Source organism: Tenebrio molitor, chromosome 1 (assembly GCF_963966145.1).
Source record: "Tenebrio molitor chromosome 1, icTenMoli1.1, whole genome shotgun sequence".
NCBI classification, from domain to species: Eukaryota; Metazoa; Arthropoda; class Insecta; order Coleoptera; family Tenebrionidae; genus Tenebrio; species Tenebrio molitor.
The window spans coordinates 44771718-44787072 of record NC_091046.1 but is presented as its reverse complement, the minus strand read 5'-3'; the positions used below and the strand labels follow the sequence as shown (position 1 = coordinate 44787072).

General features: G+C 33.7%; 3 protein-coding genes across 3 annotated transcripts; all 3 read left to right on the top strand.

Annotated features, from left to right (window-relative positions):
* The first annotated feature begins 5601 nt into the window (after positions 1 to 5601).
* On the top strand, positions 5602 to 6530 carry LOC138131609 (odorant receptor Or1-like). The gene is made up of 3 exons (XM_069048759.1): positions 5602 to 6334; positions 6381 to 6464; positions 6527 to 6530. The coding sequence occupies exons 1-3, from the start codon at positions 5613 to 5615 to the stop codon at positions 6528 to 6530; spliced, it is 810 nt and encodes a 269-aa protein (XP_068904860.1). The 5' UTR covers positions 5602 to 5612.
* LOC138135557 (odorant receptor 4-like) lies at positions 6531 to 6999 on the top strand. The gene is made up of 3 exons (XM_069054319.1): positions 6531 to 6631; positions 6679 to 6834; positions 6890 to 6999. The coding sequence occupies exons 1-3, from the start codon at positions 6581 to 6583 to the stop codon at positions 6947 to 6949; spliced, it is 267 nt and encodes an 88-aa protein (XP_068910420.1). The 5' UTR covers positions 6531 to 6580; the 3' UTR covers positions 6950 to 6999.
* Positions 7000 to 10484: 3485 nt separating this feature from the next.
* LOC138131537 (odorant receptor Or1-like) lies at positions 10485 to 15355 on the top strand. Its single transcript, XM_069048637.1, has 6 exons — positions 10485 to 11350; positions 11407 to 11506; positions 11555 to 11659; positions 11709 to 11864; positions 11922 to 11977; positions 14596 to 15355. Exons 1-6 carry the CDS (start codon positions 10623 to 10625, stop codon positions 15353 to 15355), a joined length of 1905 nt encoding a protein of 634 aa, XP_068904738.1. The 5' UTR covers positions 10485 to 10622.

The window sequence follows — 15355 nt, the reverse complement described above, 5'->3', positions numbered from 1 at the left end:
AAATGCTAAAATAAACAGCTTGTATTAGTTATGTCATACCTTTGTAATTATATTTTTAGGCAGTTTCGAAGAGTTTATTTTTTGACAGACTAGTCAAGATATTAAAACAGTGTTTTGTATATTTTGTAGTAGAGAATGCAACAGAAAGAAATCTCATTTTCATATTTAAAATATCATTTAAATGGATGTCATCAAATTGATCTAAAATGGTGGATGCGCCGGGAGAAATTTCATAGTATGTTTTGATATCTTGAGAATCTGTCATAATTAATATCACCTAAACAGTAAATTTTGTATCTATTATTAGGTAAATTTTAGTAACGAGCAATATTATACAAAGTCAATTGTAAATAATAAAATATTATAGGGGACTTGATCAAATTTTTACTTTTAAAATTAAGACATTACCAACCGTCACAAAAAATCCCTAAATCGACTAAAGTAAATATTTTTGTTTAAAAACGGCTTAAAAATGGCAAATTACAAAAAAAAACACTATAAAAAACTCGTTTCATAAGACCTTGAAGCACTGATTCTTTAAAATAACTCGTGGCTACACCACTCGTTTTATAAACTACTTGAATTCGTGCTTCAAGACTGTTCTTATGAAACTTGTTTTTTAATATACAATTGTGAATGCGTATTCAGAAAAATAATAATTCGTTACATAATGTGCATTCAACTGTTATAGCAATCACGATTGGGATTTTTCAAAAAATCATCAATGGGATTCAAAATCATACCGTGTAAGGATTAAAAAAAATGTAAAGCTAAGAATTGTATAGATGGTTGCAGACATAAAGTTAAATAGACACCCACAAATTATGAAATAATAAATGAAATGCAATGACAAAGAATAATAAGGAAAAATGTTCTAGTTGTGTTGATTATGTCTAATGACCTTTCTCCAATAACTATTTAATAAATTTAAATCAAATTGCAGTAAACAATAGTGACGCGGTATCAGCGTCAATCCTTGCATTATACTATTCGAATCTAGCCTTTGACGTAGAATTTGCTTAGATCAATACCAAATTTCATTTAAAAGGTATTTGCTAGGTTCATTGTGAACGACTTTGGTTGTTTCAAAAATGCACTAAAAAATGTTAAGTTTTATTAAAAAATTAGAAGGGCAGGTTAGAAGATTAAACTGTGACCACACAGTTTGAGTAGCACGAAGCATTAAGTTTTTAAGAGATTCAGACGCAAAAAACATTTGAATATTTCATGCATTTGACAAGTATCGTGCACTTGTTACTTCAATATGTCCGCAAACTGCAATCGCTCTAAATAATTAGCTAGACAAAGTCCCTTATTGTCACATCGGTAACAATTATATTTGTAATTATTGATGAAGTTCTTCAATAACCGGACCAATAGAGAAATGTTTACCAATAAATGCAAGATACAAGTATTTTTAATTATTACAAGTAGTTATTTCACGTGGGAAAACTTCCAGGCATTCTTTACGTGGCTTTTTAATAATGAAATATGAAGGAAAATAAAGGCAACTGTCTCGCTAAATAATTATAATGGATCAATTTGCACCTGTGAATAAATTAAGCTTCCAGGGGTTTTTAGTACACCGAAATTACCACTTTTTTGGCAAATCATTTCCAAACTTAATTCAAATCATTTTTACAGGTTTTTTCAATTTCAAACTGAAAATTTTAAATAAATCAGAATTTAAATAAAATTTGATAAACATTTTTCATCGACTAAATCAGTATTTTCATGAAAAATAATTTTTAGGAGAAAACTATTAATTATTAATTTGCATTTAGTTGATTGGCTGTTTTCCTTGACGTAACACCGCATCACCTGGCTATTGGTTTACCACCACGTGCTATTGGTTATAAAGGCGCGCACTTTTGTTTTATAGCTTAGTCCCGTGCTAAATTTGCTTAATAAATAACTTGTTAGCAGTGTGCTTTTTAATCATCTCTTGGCACAGGTAAGTGACTAATTTAATTGCTAACTTTTATAAATCTGAGGTTTTTTTATGTTATTTTTTTTTATAACAGCACTTTATAATTTGGATTTTGTTTAACAGAATTTTTTATGAGAATGAGATGATAATTTGAAGCTTGTCTCTTACACTCTGCCCACAAGATAAAGAATCCTAAAAATGTTGTTTTTCTGCTGAGATTTTCCAATCAAGTTTTTGACTCTCTCTTTGGTGTTTTTACTCTGGATCACAGTGCTGATATCAAATATAATTTTCCAACAAAGATTTTAATTTGGTGCTTTTAGTACTCTACCCGTCGGGTACTGACCGCTTCTAATTAATGTTGGAACATTTCTTCTACATATCGAGGCTAACGTTTGGTATAAATTTTGTGGTGATTTGTCTATTGTGGAGGACCACGTTGCGGAATAAACAAAGTCTTTTGGCGTCAAAAGTTCTAAAATGTTCGATGCCTGATGCAATTTTGGAAGATTATTTTGTATATTATACAGTCCCCAGAGCAATCCTTAACCACTTGATATGAAGGTAGAGATTGTTCTAAAACTTTGTTCGTTTTTTTTCGGAATTCCAAACATATTTGTATTGCTGGGATCATGTTTTTTTTTATTAGAACACCCTTCAGAAATAATAATTGGTCAACCGCAGCAACTTTTTAATAAACATGTAAAAGTAAAGACAAACTATTTATTTATTTAAATTTTCAAAATAATGTACAAAGGGTTGCTATTATGTTTGGAACCAGTTCCGTTCTGCTAAAACGGTTTTAGAGTAAATACTGAAAAATTACAGAGACTTACGTGGATGCTACTGATCTACATATTTATTAAATGAGATTTTAATTTTTTGGCAACTAATTTTATAAAACTCAAGACCATCGTGGTGGTTTAAATGGGAAGATGTGTCAAGTTGAGCTGCATTGCTTATTTTTTCCAAATGAAGTGCACATTCAATTATTTTCTTAGATTTTTGCATTTAAAATTCGAAAATTTCTTGCATATTTTGCAATAATTACAATAACAGATAAAAAATGTAATGAAATCATTATTAAAACAGAAAAACTTTATATTAATAACATAATTACATAACATTTTTGTTTTATAATACAAAAATTTCCGATAATATTGCGGAATCTGGAAAAGTGCCCCGAATGCTTGCAGCGTTTCCACGTTGAATGGCAAGGGAAATCCTCTCGAAAAGGAATTTCTTTGATTTTGAATCGGCTGATTCCGCGATAAGTCGGTTATTAAAACTAATATTCCAGATATTTTAAAGCAATAAAAAAACAAATGTCAATTTAGAATTTACTCTAAAGAAGATGCTCAAACTATTCCTCATTTACTTCCTGATAGTAACTATTCTTTCTCATGTACTGTTTAGCCAGGTTATTGTTAGATATTTTTTTTTCTATGGCAGATGTTAAAGTGTGCTTTTATCCATTCAAATCAAAAAGTCAAGTAGCACCGCAAGGGTAGATAAAGTGCTACTTTAACAGCAAGGGCAGATAAAGTAATTTATTTTTTTATTACAACGCCCATACTAACGAAATTTTAAAACCTGACACAATAAGTAATGATTTTTAAAACCAGGTCTTAATAATAAAATACAACTGGTATAGAAATTAAGATTAAGATAATTAAGAAATTAAAACTTGTCTCTAGAGTGCGGAGGAGCTTCATTTTGTTGAAACAAAATAATTCATTCAACTAAATTTGAGTGCGCGAGATTTGGAAATCGTCGCCTCATTTCAGAAAGCAATTCTTTTAACAAAATTGTCGTGTCCTGTATTTTTTAGATCATTTAAATTTCACGTCAAAGTTGACGCTGAAGAGTCGATTGTGAACGTAGGATTATGGATCACGGATCAGCTGTTTAAATCTTACTGTTGTTTGTGTTTTTACACGAGTGGTGCGTTCACAATCGACTCTTCAACGCCAACTTTGACCGGAAGTTTAAATGAACACCCGATATGCAGGCTGTCTCAGCTAAGATTTTCGAGCCTAATATCTCCGTTATTTGCCAACGGATTTTTATGAAATTTAAAATGCAGATATTTTAGACCGTGAAGGTTCAATTAGTAATAATAAAATTACCCCAAGTCAAAAAATGTAATTTTAACACATGTTTCCTTTATCGAAAATTATGCGCGATTATTATTAGATTGTTAAACATTAAAAAATAGCATTCTACACAAACAATTAAGTAAATCACTTGTCTGATTCAACGAAAAGATTAGATTTTGTCGTTAAAAATTGAATGTAAAATTTGAAGGTATTTGAGCAGTTACCTTTTGAAACAATTGAAGATTAATTGCCAAGCAACTTTTTGTACACCCTTTAAAGTCTGTCAAAATTGGGCGCGCTTTATTAGAAACGTCAAATTGTGAAAATTTATTGAAAATACTCTAAAAATAGACTACAGCGGCAGAAATTTCAATATTGTTGAAAAAGGAACAAAAATTGCCTATGGAGAGTGTCGTAAGAACTTCAATGACACAATTCGTTTTCTCGTGGAACACTATCCAAATGTAGGCTTTACAAAATGTAAGGTTAAGAGAGTCGTCAATTTATTTGAAGACACAGGAAGCGTTCGTGAACTAAATTACCTTGCTAAAATATTCCGATCGTGTTTTAGTCCTTTATGGAAGAATTAAAGCATCCAGTATAATAAATTACGTCCAAATGTTGTCTTTAACTTTGTAAGTGTTTATAAGGTTAGCAAGATAAACGTCAAGTATGTCACCTGCGCTTCTGCGAAAAGGGATGACCAAAATTCTGCAAAATTGCGCGTTTGTTTCATACGCGTCTACGTTTTTGCATTTGCGGCCACGTTTAACACAGTTGTTTGCTTTTTTCTTACAAACCATACGTCTTTCAAGGACGAGTTTTTCCCTACAGCATTTTTTATTGACGATCAATTTTTTATGTAAATCTTAATTGATTCAACATTTTAAAAAGGCATGTAAAAATTACGATTTTAAGACCTGGGTGATTGCATTAATGGGATTTTATTCTTCACCGTCTAAAATATCTGCATTTTAATTAAATTTCACAAAAATCCGCAGGAAAATAACTGAGTTATTAGACTCTAAAGTCTTAGCTGAGACATCCTGTATAATAACAAACTTACACTAAATTCAGTCTGCCACTGGCTTCCAGGGTTAACGTAACCACCACTAAATACCACTGTAAACGACTGAACATTTATTTACGCAGCCCTAAGAATTTTTTCTACTATTATTTTCCGATTATTAAAAATTTATGCCAAACGTCTCACGAAACCAACAGACGGACAAATAATAAGCAGGTTGCACAAACAAATTAAATACGGTAATTAAACGGTTAACAAGGGACTAGTTATCTATCACAATTTTATTTTCGAAAAAATTGTTCTTGTGGCACCTGACAAGTTCTCACGAAAATGTCGCAGAGTTCCGTAAATAAATAAATATTTCAGGTGGCGCATTTCATTATTAACCAGAAGTGTAATTAAAATCTCCTGAAAAACAACGAGGAAAAGTTATATAAACTTGAGCCACAATTTTTCTAAATATTCTCCATCCGAACTTTCAGCTGAAATTTTCGATTGTTAAAACGAACGTATTGCTCACCACCTTGTCTAAATATTTTCAGGATTTGTGTCGGCCATGGAAAAGTTCGACTGGATGCAGACCATTAAAACTAACATTTTCTTCTTGAAAGTTGTTGGACTTTGGCCGAATAAGACCTACAAGCTCAATCTGTACACCGGATATGCCATAATCTCAATTCTGACGTTCCAAGTTGCCCACACTGCCGCCCAAGCCATCAACTTGCTTTTCATTTTTGACAACTTCGAAGCAGTGATGCAAACTATCTTGGTGTTGCTCACTCAGATTTTGAGTATTTTCAAAACTTACAACTTCTCGAGGAACATGAGAATTCTCAAGCAGCTAATAGCTTCAGCCAGCGAGCACTCGTTCCAGCCCAAAACCGACACCCAAATAAATATGATCGTGACAGCTTTTAAACTGTGGAAGACCATGTACAGGACAATGTGGATCTTTTGTGCTGGGGCTCTCTTCTTTTGGTCAATCTTCCCCATGATCGACACTGCAGCTGGACAGCACCGACTGCCATTTCTCGCTTGGTACCCTTACAATTTCAAAACTTCACCCTTGTATGAAATCACGTATGTTTACCAAGTGGTCAGTAATTGTGTAATAGCCTCGTCAACTTTGAACGTGGATACTTTGATCGCCGCCCTGAACATATTCACCGGGGCGCAATTCGACATCTTGTGCGACGACATGAGAAATCTGGTTCTTAAGGAAAGGACAACTATGAAAAAATTAAAAAGCTTAATCAACCACCACCAAGAAATTTTAAGGTGAGATTCGCAACTTCAATTCATCTTCTAATTAGCGTCGTTTCAGATTTGCCGAACATTCAAATCAGTTCCTCAACTGGATTATTTTGTTGCAATTCTTCGTCAGCGCGGTGTCTTTGGGCATGGCTCTGTTCGAGCTGACTGTGGTAAGTTGCGATTTTTTTTGCACACTTTATTGATACTTTTTTTTAGATAGTACCTTTCACTAATGAATTTTATTCGGTAGTTTCGTACGGAAGCACAATCATGGTAGAAATTTTTATGTACTGCTGGTTCGGCAACGAAATCATAATCAAGGTAAAATCAGATTTGCTAAATGGAATCGTTTTTAAGTTTTCTTCCAGAGCAGCAACGTTGCGTACGCGATTTTTGAATCCGACTGGACTGACGCACCTCTCGATGTGCAGAAGTGTTTGCTCTTTTTCGCCTGCAGGTGTCAGAAACCCTTCAAGATATCAGCTCTCAATTTATTTTATCTCTCTGTAGATACTTTCGTGAAGGTAGTTGGTGATATATTTGTTATTTACTTAAATTACATCATTGTTTCGGTTTCAGATTTTGAAAACTGCTTGGTCCTATTTTGCTCTAGCGAACAATCTTAACAGCACCGATTAAGTTTGTAAATGTAGACAAATTGTGTAGATTATTTTTAACATCCACAGTTTGTTTGGATGAATAAAGTATTGATAACAATGATTGAGTACAAATATGTGATTTTATAAAATAAACAAACTATGTCTAGTTAATTTAGCGTTTTAAAATTGTACGACAGTGTCATTATGACAAGGTTTATGTCATCACTTAGCGGCCATAAAGTGGCATATTATGTACCAGTACAATAAAGTAGAAAATCACCCAACTAGCAATCTGCAGTAATTACCACACTAATTGTTAAAATAAATCTGAATATTTTAATTTATAGCAATAATTACTAGAACCAGTTATAACAATTATCAACAATTTTCATTTGTTTCAATTGTTTCATTTTGCATTTTTACTTAGTTTTCGAAAAAATTAATAGAGTTGTATTTGGCAGGTCGGGACAATATTTTTTTTATAATAATAGATTATATCATTAAGAGGAAAAGTTAGAGTTTTTGTGATAAGCCCAGAGATTGAAGACCGGTCAAACAGGCAAGAACGCTGTATGTCCATTCTCCGTTATTGAAAACACCATTACGACAGTTGTTTGACATTTATTAGCTGAGTTAGCAAAGGTACAAAAAAATCTGACACTGTCAAAATCATAGCCGCCCTTTATCTAAGTAATTGTTGATCGCACAGTGCAAGAATGATAATTCTTAATTCATTTGATGCAAGTAATTAGTTTGATTTGTCATCTTGATGCGCTTACTAGTACTAAGTACATATTATTTAGTTAATAGAACAGAATAAATAAAAAATAACTACATATGTATAATCAGTAATACACAACGATGTCTCTAACTTTGTGATTATATTGTTAGGCAGTTTCGAAGTGTTTATTGTTTGACAGATTAGTCAAGCTATTAAAATAGGATTTTAGATATTTTGTAGTAGAGCATGCAACAAAAAAAAATCTCATTTTGATATTTAAAATGTCAGTTAAATATTTGTCATCACCAAATAAATCAAAAATTGGTGGATGCGCCGGGAGAAGAATTGTTTTTAATTATTTATTTTGATTTCTTGATAATTTGTCATAATTAATATCACCTAAAAAGTAAATTTGGTATCCATTATTAGTTAAATTTCAGAAACGAACAATATTATAATGTGGCAATTATAAATAATAAAATATACAGGGTGTTAATGAAATGCAAGAAAAAATTTTAACCACGAGTTACTGGCTTCATGTAGAACTTGTAAAAAATATTTGAAAAATTAAATGTTAAAAAATAAAATGACATTTATTTTTTGAGATAATTTTTTTAAATTGCTTTTAGTCTTCTACCTTGTCCCACAACCTCTTAGGTAAAATTTCGGCACATTTTAAAAATACACCCTGTATATCATATTTTATAAAACGTACACCGTTTCGTTAACAATTTGAAAAATATCTGAGTTTCGTGAATCTACTCCTTGGACAGAAATGATAAAATTTGCAAAAAGTGGTGGACGCGCTATAATTCTTTAAAATTAATTCCTTATTTTAAAAGTATTTGTTTGAAGGAAAAATTTAAATATCGATATGGATACATGACTTCCCAGTTCCATAATCATTTTTCAAAATTACTTCTGGCAGAAAAAGTTTTGGTATAATTTGTCAAAAAGGTCTTATACGATAATTAGACTAAATACTAAATATTGGATCAAGAATATATTTTTTTTTAATTATGATTTACGTCTTCTTTCCTTGCTCCCAAAGTTTTCTGCTATAAAACACATCATAAATTAGAGTACAAAATAAACAAAAAGAAAAAAGGATTTTATCACAAATTGGAAATTAAACTTGACGACAGTGACTGGATGTAATGACAGCTCCAGTTTTCAGATGCTGTAGTAGAAGGGAAATAAGCAGAATTTGTGACAATTTGTTACCAGATTAGATTTAAATCCTGCTAAAAGAATTATTTTCTTCAAAGAAACATTCCATTCGGTCTTTTTTTGCAGAAGTTATCGTGAACGAAAGAAATTTCAGTAAAAATAAAAATCTGTAAATTGGGGTTTGTAACTTCTCAAAAACAAATAACAGATTACATACTTAATGTTTATGTAGGAGTATTTTAAATACATACAGAGTGTCTCAAAATTCGCGAATTCCGAATTCAGAGCGTTCTAGGGGATCACTTCAGTAGTCCAAATATGGAAATAAAAAAAAATTCGGAACTCCCCCCACAAAGATACATTGGTCTGAAGTGCGTTTTCTTCAAATACAGGCTGAAAAGTTCAGTGTTTATTGTTATTTACGAGTATGATGTAGATGATTGTGGAAAATAATAACAGAAAACAATTTTTTGAAGAATAGCTTTACTTTGGAGTAAAAAATTTTAAATTCTTGTAATTTTTCCTAAAAATGGAACGGCAACGTAGCTAGAATAGTATTTCGTCACTATGGATATGAAAGTTGCTATGTATTGAACAAAATTAAAGTGCTTATATCTTCTTCAGGAAGAGCGATTTTTTTTTCTAAGTATTTTTCGAGTTCCACTAGGTCCTTCCCTACCACGCTCTGAATTCGGAATTCGCGAATTTTGAGACACCCTGTATACTATAATTAATAAGTTACGTCTTCTTTTCTATTAATTTTAAAAAGAAATGAAACATTGATGGCACACATAGTAAACACCGTACACGTTGTTTTGATATAATGGGAGGCCATGATTTATTCTTTAACGTTGGACACACTGTGTGATTTCCGTCAATGAAGTGCCTGACATGAGGACCTATCAAAATGAACATAACATGTTGCTGAATTTCCCGCGATGTCTGAGTGTTCTTCTATTGCAAACGAGTTAAACTGACAACAATGCATTAGACATTCGCTATTTATAACCTCAAACCTAGAAAAACATCACCTAATTCAGCAGACAGTTTTACTACCAAATTAAATGCATGGCCTTTAATTATGCCAGAACAACGTTAATGCATTTTATTTGCATCCAGTTATTTAGCACTTTGAATTATTTTATGTACAATTTGTTAAAACAAAGCAAACTTACTCCAGATAAGTAGTATTAATTTTTCCAGTGGGTGCTACCTCATATGCTTTTCATTAATTTTTGTCCTTAACAAATTAAATTTTATTAACGGGAATGAAAAATAAGAAAATATCTTTTACCATAATTTAAGAAGAATTAAGATTAGTGTTGCTCCACTCACACCTGGATCTGGCCACCAACAACCCAAGACTACAGCTTTGGTTAAATTTTTAATGTTCTGTAACCGAAAAGACTTTTTTAACCTAATTACTGCCACCTGTCCTTGATTATTAATAAGCTGTGTCCTACTACTTATTTTCTCACGAAACACAATTGCACAACTAACTATTAAAGGCGAACCCTTTCTTATTAATATTAATAATTATTACTCCTACATTTCAGTAAAAATACAAAACATCAGATAATTTTCTTAAATTAAAAATTGTCTTAACTGCCACTTGCCCTATTTCCCACGAGAATTCAGAAATCAACCGAATGAATTAATTAATAACAATAATGACAGGGTTGACAGTAAATATTTTGAGAAAAATTAAAGACCAGCACAATAATTATACCGGTTGCGTGTGACAGCGCAGTCGTTAGGTTATAAAAGCTCAGGCAGTTTTTGTGTAAAAGCTCTTTCAGTCTAGAAGTGTCATTCAAGTTCGATGGAGAAATTCGACTGGAAGCTGACCATCAGTCGTAACATCTTCATGTTGAAAATCGTGGGGTTGTGGCCCCCTGGAGACGACACCTACACGACAAATCTCTACTCTCTCTACTCCTTCATTTCCATTTTGTTGTTTATCTACGGCCACAACTTCTTTCAAACGGTCAACATATTTTTCATTTTCCCCGATCTGGAAGCCATCGCGGGAACCATCTTCGTCACACTTTCCGAGATGCTGACCATGGTGAAGTCTTACTACATGGTCCAGAACATGGGAATTTTGAAGCAACTGATGGTTACCATCAAGAGCGACATTTTCCAACCCAGAAACTCCAGACAAATCCAGATGATCAGACCCAGCTTGACTTTCTGGAAGACGGTCAGCAGCATGCTTTGGGGGGCCAGTTCGGGGGCGGTGTTCTTCTGGGCCACTTACCCCATCCTAGATAAGTCCGTCCAGCAGCGGAGACTTCCTTTTCTAGCTTGGTACCCTTACGACACCACCATTTCACCCCTCTACGAATTTACCTACATTTATCAAATTATCAGTGTCGCATTTATTGCTGCGGCCACTTTAAGCATCGACACCCTGATAGCCGCCTTGAACATGTTTATAGGGGCTCAGTGCGACATCCTGTGCGACGACTTGAGACACCTTCCAGGTGACGAACCAGATTTTAATCGAACATTGTTAAAGTGTATCGAGCACCACAAGGAAATTTTGAGGTACCAGAAGCGACCACCAGACACGACTGATTTAAGTCCACTTTTTTGAATTTTAGGTTTGCCAGAAACTCCAATAATTTTTTCAACTGGATAGTTCTGGTCCAGTTTTTTACAAGTGCGGCTTCGATTGGCATCACCATGTTTCAGCTAACTGTTGTAAGTTGTAAGTATTCTTAACTATTTTCTTTACAAAGATCTTTACAGGTTGCACCTTTCAGTAGCGAATTTTTCTCACTGGTGACGTTCGGGATGGCGATAATTGTTGAAATTTTCATGTACTGCTGGTTTGGAAACGATGTGGAAATCAAGGTAAATCCAGAGAGACGGATATAATAGAGTGTTTAAATAAAATTTTTAGAGTGGAAATATTTCTGGGGCTGTTTTTCAATCGGATTGGACCAGTGGATTACTCAACACAAAGAAAACTATGATTTATTTTATTATGAGGTGTCAAACGCCATTAAAAATGTCTGCTTTGAATTTGTTTTATTTGTCATTGGATACTTTTGTGAGGGTAGTTCTTTAAGAAATATTTAATTGTGATGTATGTATTTATATATTCATATTCCAGATTCTTCGTATGTCGTGGTCATATTTTGCATTGCTACATCAAGCTAGTTCCAGAAAATAGATGATCAGAATCAATTTGATATGTATATTAACACAAATATAATTTTCTTACGTACAAAATAAAAATCGGATTAATTGAATCGTTTAGATTACAATACATTTCCCATTTCTTGTTAGTTTTTTCTAAATCTTAAATTTTTGTAATTTTTCTTAAAAATGGAACGGCAACGTAGCTAGAATAGTATTTTGTCACTGTGGATATGAAGGCTGCTATGTATTGAACAAAATTAAAGTGCTTATATATTCTTCAGGAAAAGCCAATTTTTTTTTCTAAGTATTTTTCGAGCTCCACAGGGTCCTTCCCTACCACGCTCTGAATTCGGAATTCGCGAATTTTGAGACACCCTGTATATTATTACTAAATACTACATCCCTCTGTGAATTTACAATGTTTGTCGTGTCTTTATTGTTTTTTTATATGGCTATTCCTGCAGCACAGCTGACTGCTGACTGTTTCTCGCTCGCTCGACTAAACTCGGATCCCCCGAACTTACTCGAATAAACCTTTCACCTCGCAGCGTGATGCGCATCGGCGCCGTGACTCCGCCCAATGACGCGGGACGGTTGAAAACTATGTAATTCAATGCCCGGGAATAATAATGTATTTGAATAATAAAAGATAATAATGGAAAACGCTCTAGCTTTAGACGTAGAATTTGCTTTTGACCAATACCAAATTTCAATTAAAAAAATTTGCTAGATTCACTGTTTGGCACATTTTGGAGGTGGAGAAGTAAAAGTGTGAACATTAACCGAAACTAATTTTTTATTGGTTCAAAAATGCAGTCTTCATAAGCACTTGAAAATATTTTATTTTATTAAAAAATCAGTTAGCTAGGTTAGTAGATTATACTGTAGTGACACGATTTGATTAGCACGAAGCATTAAGTTTTCAAGAGTTTTAGAGGCAAAAAGTATTATTGAATATTTCATGCATTTGACAAGTATCGTGCACTTGTTACTTTAATATGTCTGCACTCTGCATTCGCTCTAAATAATTAGCTAGGCAAGGTCTCTTATGGTCACCGAATCGGAGTTTTCTTCAAAAATATTTTTGATGGCTTTTGAGTGGAAAACTATTCATTATTAATTCATTGCTCTCGGCCGATAGGCTGTTTCCGCTGTAGTAACTACACAAAAACTGGCTATTGGTTCACTACCACGTGCTAACGGCTATAAAGCTGCGCGCTTATAGCTTAATGCTAAAATACTTGTTAGTGGTGTGCTTCACTCATCTGAAGTCTTGGCACAGGTAAGTGACTAATTTAATTGCAAACTTTTTACATCTTGGTTATTTGTTGAAATTCTTTTCTTCAACTTTAATCAAATCATTTTACAGATGAGACAATTTTGTTGTAAAAATAATGTTACAAATTTTTCGCGCAATCGTGTTGTTATAGCTACTTACTTGTCGTTGACACAATCTGAAAGTTGAACTTAACAACCCTAATGCTGTAAGTAAATAACGACACCGATACCTACTGAGGTAATGACATTAATGTCTTCAAAATATTCCTGTCAAAAAATTACTTCGAAGCCATTTTTTTTTTGTATAAGCGATTGTGCGAAAAACGTTATGGGATATACGGTTAGTAAGTGCCATAACAGAATCTCGGAAGTTGAAAAATCTCGACTTCGTCCTGTTTTGCATCACTCGGCTGCCGCCTCGTGCTTCAAATTTCGGCCCCATACCTCAAAATTGATCTGACAGCGCACTTATATCGAAATAGTATATTGTATAACAAGTGTTGAAAATGAAAGATTTCACACAAGTTTGCAGAACTGAGCCACAAGCCCTGTAGGCGCATGGCTTAAGCAAACGAGTGTGAAATCGAAAACAGATTGATATTGAATCATATTATCAAACTGTTTTTGGTAACTTTTAGCATTTGTTATATTGGCAACGTCAGGCGTCAAGGTAACGAGTGAAGTTATGAAGTAAATTTCGTATATAACCTTACATTTTTGTGAAAAATGTCTGTTGCCAACCCACGCGTAAATCCCTAGTTTAATATAAAAATTTGAGCAGCTGAAATTTCAGGAATTAGATAAAGTAGATGAAATAGTATATTACTCTCGTTTAATAAGACGTATTATCACATTCATCCATTAAACACACTCATGTGATAATAATGAGTCTTATTAAACTCGTATAATAATATACACGAAACTCGTTTAAGTGTCCAGAAAAAAAAACAATTATTTCAGCACAAAATGTGTAAATTATGCGAAAACTACTTGAATTAGAAGAACCTACGAAAAAATAATTTTAGTGGACATTTTTATAACATTTGTTGAAAATCAAAACCTGCAAGATTTTAACTGGACTGCACTGCAAATTAAAATAGCAGCTTTACTACAATGGCGACAAAATGTCATTTAAAGCGTTTATTTCCGTTGTTTTTTTTTTACTGGGCCTAATTAAAAATTAATCACACTGCAATGGCGCACAAGCGTGGAGTTTCTTCCCGATTGGCCGACTTTTGAACACGGCTCGTAGGTATAAAACGTGGCTTTTACCACAAAATTTACACTTGTTGTGCCAACGCAACAGTAAACACAACACTTAGCTACGCATCAGCTAAGTGCCACAACATTAACACAAATAATTTCAGTTTTGGGAAATACACCATGAAGAGACACGACTGGACGGAAACCATAAAAAGAAACATTTTATTTTTTAAACTGGTGGGTTTCTGGCCCGAAGGCGACGCCGGATACAAAATGAACTTCTACACACTTTACTCAATTTCGATCACGATCGCTTTCGCATTCAGTCACTCCTTCTTTCAAACATTCCAACTGGTGAGAAATTTGGACGACCTCGACATCGTGGCAGGCACGGCGTTTCTGGCGATTTCTGAATCTTTAGTGGTGGTGAAGATGTTTTACCTCGCCCGAAACATCCAGACCTTCAAGAAGCTGCTGGTGACCCTCAACAGCGACCTGTTTCAGCCTCGCAGCGTCGAACAAATACTCTTGGTTTCTCCGAGCGTGGAGGTTTGGAAATTAATGTACAAGTTGTTGTGCGGTTCCATCACCATGGTTCTGATTTTTCTGACACTGATACCGATCGTGGACAAGTCGTACAAGCGGTACCGTCTGCCTCTTATCGCTTGGTACCCTTATGACGCCAAAGCGTCACCGCTCTACGAAATTACTTATTTACACCAAATCATAAGTGTTTTCTTTTTGGCCATTTCTAACATCAACATTGACACACTGGTGGCTGCGCTTAGCATGTACGCCGGAGCTCAGTTGGACATCTTGTGTGACAATTTAAGAAATCTTGCACCTGACCACTTCGAAGAAAACTTAACAAAATGTGTGCACCACCATCGAGAAATCGTCAGGTTTAAGTTAACAATACGGTGA